The sequence below is a fragment of the Empidonax traillii genome, unplaced genomic scaffold, assembly GCF_003031625.1.
Source record: "Empidonax traillii isolate 1590-97213 ecotype Southwest subspecies unplaced genomic scaffold, ASM303162v1 scaffold2191:size69482, whole genome shotgun sequence".
In the NCBI taxonomy this organism is placed as follows: domain Eukaryota; kingdom Metazoa; phylum Chordata; class Aves; order Passeriformes; family Tyrannidae; genus Empidonax; species Empidonax traillii.
The window spans coordinates 24,258-29,581 of NW_020957384.1; the positions used below are offsets into that span (position 1 = coordinate 24,258).

General features: G+C 58.6%; 1 protein-coding gene across 1 annotated transcript in view; it reads right to left on the reverse strand.

Annotated features, from left to right (window-relative positions):
- The window catches only part of IGSF21 (immunoglobin superfamily member 21), a gene marked incomplete at its 5' end in the record, with an annotated part of 21,882 nt that overhangs the window by 6,860 nt on the left and 9,698 nt on the right, over positions 1 to 5,324 (reverse strand). Inside the window, 3 exons of the mRNA XM_027909521.1 lie at positions 1,213 to 1,660; positions 1,924 to 2,039; positions 2,744 to 2,862. Of these exons, the coding sequence (XP_027765322.1) occupies positions 1,213 to 1,660; positions 1,924 to 2,039; positions 2,744 to 2,862 (683 nt within the window). The remainder of the gene's footprint in view (positions 1 to 1,212; positions 1,661 to 1,923; positions 2,040 to 2,743; positions 2,863 to 5,324) is intronic.

Consider the following 5,324-nt stretch of genomic DNA (forward strand, 5'->3'; position numbering starts at 1 on the left):
GCTGGGAAGCCAACGAGGAGACGCTCTCCAGGAGAGGCCACGGCGAGCCAAGTGCTCCACTTGGCCAGGAGCAGAGCCCGGGCTCCTCCACCTGGCTCGAGGGCAGGAAGGTTGGAGCAGCCTGCCCAGAAGGCTTCCCTGAAGCTGGGAAACCCCAGTGGAGAGCTCAGATTCTTTGACAGGGAGCCACGAGGAGGTGGGGAAGCCCCAGCCAGGGTGGGAGACTGGGAGGCACCTCCACTAAGCTGTTCACCAGCTCCCGTGGTCACCTGAGGAGCTGCTGCTCTGCCGTGGTCCTGGGAATGTGGGGAGCCAAGAGGGATCCCCTGGCTTCAATCCCACCGCCCAGTCACAGCTGGGGCCTCACCAGCCCCAAAGGATGGCCCTGGGGAGGAGCCAACCAGGCCCCCCCACAAATTCCCACTGGGATGAGTTGTGTGGTGATGGCCAACAAGAATCATGGTGTGTCCTTGGATCTCCTGGGACTGGGTAGAGGTGGATGGAGGTGACACCACTCTGGGGTGAAGGAGTGTGTTCCCCATCCCCAACAGGACCCTGGTCCAGAGGGGCTCCCCCATCCCACCCCTTCCCTTCCCACAGTTACATCCCATAGGAGGTAACACCAACTCCCCTCCAACAAACACCAGGTGCCCCATCACAGCCCTTCCTCTCATCACCCTCTGCTCTAACACCCCCTTCCTGCTCATCCCAACATCCAGAACAGGTTGACTCCCCCAAACCAGCCCCTTTTCCCCCCTCATCCTGGTCCTACGTCCCCTCCCAACCTCAACCCTGTGTCAACCCAGTAAACCCACAGATGGGAGGCTTTCAAAACACAGCAACCCCCTTCTGCTGCCTGTTGGATGCCCCCCAGGTCCCCTCCCCTCACCCCTAATTTTGTGGAGCCCTTGTTGGACCCCTCCAAAACCCCCTCCCTCATCCCTAGTTTTGTGGAGCCCTGGCATCACCACCTCCTATCATCTCGCAGCCCTATGTGGCACCTCTCTTTGGCCCACGGGCACCTCAAAACCCCTGAAAGAAGAGCGAAAATACAAAAGAAAGAAAGAAAAAAAAAACAGGCAAGAAACACAAAACAAAACAAAAATGAAGGGTGGAAAAAAAGACAAAAAGGGGAAAAAAAAGAAAAAGGGAAAAAAAAGAAAAGCCAAAAGTGCAGAAAAGCCCAGAAGCTCCCACAGAGGAGCCACTTACCGAGGGTCACCTCGGACTGCATGGGCATGGAGAGCGCCGGGTGCTTCACCTCGCAGCTGAACAGCGCCTCGTTGTCGATCTGGGGGTTCAGGGTCCAGGTGAGGGTGGCTCTGGCCTCCACCGTCCCGTCGCTGACGGGCGCGTGCGTGTGCCGGAAATAGTAGATGGGCTCTGCCACGTGCACCCAGCGTGGGAACTCGCGGCTCACCACCGTCTCGGGGATGGCCTCCGTCACGGGGTCGCGCTCGGCCGCCAGGCCCCGCGGCGGCTCCGCCGTGCCGAAGGCCTGCCCGAGCCCCGGCTCACCCTCGGCCGCCAGCGATTTCGGCACCTTGGTGTCGTCCAGGTCGCGGTGCAGGAGGTTGCGGGGGGCCCAGCTCCCGGCGCCGGCCGGCGGCTCCGGCAGAGGGGTGGCCTCGATGGGCTCCCCGTCCCGCTTGAAGTACACCTGTGTGGGGACAGACAGGGTGGTGATCCCCGGGGAGACATCACCAGCATCCCCTCTGGCAGCTTTGGAGGGAGCTCCTTCCCGAGGTGCCCACGGGAGACGCCGCATGGTGAGACTGGGGGGCAGCAGCCTCGTGAAACAGCCCTCACGTTACCTTCGCCCCGTAAAACCTGCGCTTATCTGATATATTTGAGGTATTCCCAGGTTTGGGATGATTTCATGTACCCCTAGCAGAGGTAGCTCCCCCAGAGGGCTCAGCTCACCAGGGGGGCAGGTTTTCCTCCGGACACCACACACACCAGGGTGAAGTTCTGGGCCTGGTAGCGGCTGAACGGCGCCGGCGTGTTGGCAGCGAGCACCGAGATGGACGTCGGAGGGGCTGCCAGGAGCAGAGCGGGGATGTTGGCACAGTGTCCTTAACACCCACCCATCAACCCCATCCTCATCCTCATCTCCCTCCTTGTCCCATCCCCGCCCCCATCCTCATTGTTGTCCCCATTCCCTTGTTCATCCTCACTCCCATTTCCACCTCTATCTGCATCCCATTCCCCATCCTCCACTGTCTCCATGATCCTCACCCCATCCTTGTCCCATCCCCATCCTTGTCCCACCCCAAATTCATACCCATCCTCATCCCCATGGGCATCCTCATCCCTCTCCCCATCCTCACCCTCATCCCCATCCTCATTCTAATCCCTGTGTCCATTCCCACAGCCATCCTCTTCCCCCTGTTCATCCCATTCCCCATGCTCCTTCTCATCCCCATCCTTGGCCCATCCCCATCTTCCAACCCCTCCTCATCCCCACGGGCATCCTCATCCCTCTCCTCGTCCTGTCCTCATCCCCATCCCCAAACCTGTATCTTCATCCCTCTCCCTATCCTCACGTGCATCCTCCTCCCTTTCCCCATCCCCATCCCTATTCTAATCCCTATGCCCATTCCCATCCTTATCCCTATGTTCATGTCGTTCCCCTCTTCCTTTCCTGTTCTCATTCCCCATCCCTGGGAATGGGAAAACGAGCCAAATCCCTGCTGTCCCTTCACCCTGAGGCCCCGCAGTGGCTCTCCCTCCGCTGCCTCACCCATCACGTTGAGGAACACGTTCCCCGAGGCCAGGACCACCTTCTCCCGCGTGGCTCGGTCATAAATCCCCACGTGGCACTCGTAGGGCCCGTTGTCCGAAATGCGAACCTCGGGGAGGCTGAGGAGGAGACACAGGACTCACCACTCCAGCCTGGCCTCCTTTCCTGGGGGATGGAGTGATCAGCACCCGGATATCCACACCTTGGACGGGGCTGTCCCTCCCCGGCGCCAGGGATCGATAAACTATTAGTAAGTGCCCAGGCTGCGGGAGGGAGCCCTGTAATGCAGTTTAGCAGCTGGAGTTTACCGGCCCTGACAGCTCCTCCGAGGGGAAGTAATTGCATTATTGAAAGGAGACGTGGAGGGGAGGGAAAGGCATCGCTGGGAGCAGAAACCGTGACCGCGGACATGGAATGCCTGTGGAATGCCAGAGGAACAGGCTTGGCACCGGACCTTCCAGGCCACCCTGCCACAGCAAAGCGGGGGGGTAAAAGCATCAAAAGCCCAAATGCAGAGCGAACCCAGAGCACCCATTGGTCTTTTATCTGGGGGCTTTCTGTGGATCTTGGAAAAACAGGAGAGGAGGAGCCATGGAAAGGATTGGTGCTACCGGAGGTGGAAATGCTTTGTTGGCTGCAAAGGAGCCACTTTGCTGACTGGCAGCATCCGCCTCACCAGTGGGCAGCAACTTCCCACCTCACCGGCCAGCTGCATCCCGCCCTGCTGGTCCCCAGCATCCCACCCTGCTGGTCCTCAACATCCCACCCTGCTGCTCCTCGGCATCCCACCCTGCTGGTCCTTGGCATCCCACCCTGCTGGTCCTCAGCATCCCACCCTGCTGCTCCTCGGCATCCCACCCTGCTGGTCCTCGGCATCCCACCCTTCTGCTCCTCAGCATCCCACCCTGCTGGTCCTCGGTATCCCACCTCACCAAACTGGCAGGATCCCACTGTGCCAGTTGGAAGCATCATCCCCCCTCACTGACTGGCAGCATGCCTCCTTTCTGGTTGGCAGGATCCCACCCTTCTGCTCCTCAGCATCCCACCTTTCTGGTTGGCAGGATCCCGCTCTGCCATCTGGCAGCACCGTCCTGCCTCACCAGCTGGCAGCTTCCGACCTTGCCAGTCGGCAGCATCACCCCCCCTCCCCAGCTGGCAGCGCCCCACCCTGCTGCTCTGCAGCAGCCCACCTTGTTGGCCTGAAGCACCATCCCACCATCATCATCCTGCCTCCCCAGCAGGCAGCACTCCACCTCGGTAGTTGTGAACATCATCCTGCCTTACCGGTGACCAGCATCCCACCTTACTGGTGACCAGTGCCCCACCTCCCCACCCAGCAGCATCCCACCACGGCACCAAGGATGGGAGCAATTCCCTCCTGGAGCACCCAGCAAGCTGCTCCCAGTGGAAGGATCCCGATTGGTGGGCTCCTGGCAGGGTTTCCCCATCCCGGGGCAAATCCGGCGCTGCTTTGCCGGCTGGTTTCCAGCAGCCCCTGGCTGACTTCCCGCACCTCCTCCTCACACACCAGCCCCCCGCCAGCACAAACAAGCCCCCGTTGAAGTGAACAGTCACTTGGCAGCTCCTTTTAATGGTCACGACGCTTTCAACTGAGCCTCCACCATCTGTTCCAGCCTCTAATTATCCATGTTCAGAGTGGGAAATCACCCACCCACCCACCTCCTTCATCAGCAGCACGAGGAGGGGGTTTGGTCCCCACCAAGCTCCACACCAGTGGCTGCTCCTCACTGTGAAGGAGCCCTTTGGATTTGGGTGTAAAACAGTCCTAACTGGGTCAGTCTGATGCTTCCAGGGACGGCAGAGAGGGAACCACCAGCCCTGCAAAGGCAAAACGTGTCCTTTGCGTCCTCTAAGCACGCTGGAAATAAGGAAAGAAAATTATATAGATATTCATAAAGCAACGTCTGCTGCAACGAGGGTGGGTTTTTAATCAGAGGAAAGGAAAAAAAAACCCCAAACTCCAGGATTGGATATTGGATATCTCCTGGCTTTGCTCTTCACATCTGAGCGGGCGGCGTTCAAAGCCGGGATGAAAAGAGGCAGCTCCGCCAGCCCTCTGTGCTGTGCAGATAAGGGCTGTGCCACCCGGGATAACGCTCCGTGGGACAGCTCCGACGTGACCGTGCCGTGACAAAGATTCCCCCAGAAATAATTAATAAATAGGTGAAAATGCAGAATGACAGGGAAGGAGTGGATCCAGCCTGGAAACGATGGACTCATCACCAAACCCTTCCTGATACTGCTCCTCTTCTTCAGTAGAGCCCAAAATAAGGCAGGATCCACGCCATCCTCCCGCCCACCCCCCAAAAAAAAAGCCAATGATTTGGAAAACAAGCTCTTTTCATGCCCTCAGAGAAATATCTCCTTCTCCCCAGGCAAGTTGCTGTTTTCCTCTGAAAAAAAAAAAAAAAAAAAAGGCAACTGCGTGAAAAGATTTTACCGCCAACATCCCCGGCTCCACGGACGATTTGCCGGCGCCGTGCCGACGATTACCGAGCCTTTCAAGTGCTTGGTCCTAGGGCGGTGAAATTTTCTGCTCACAAATTCTATTAGTTCTACA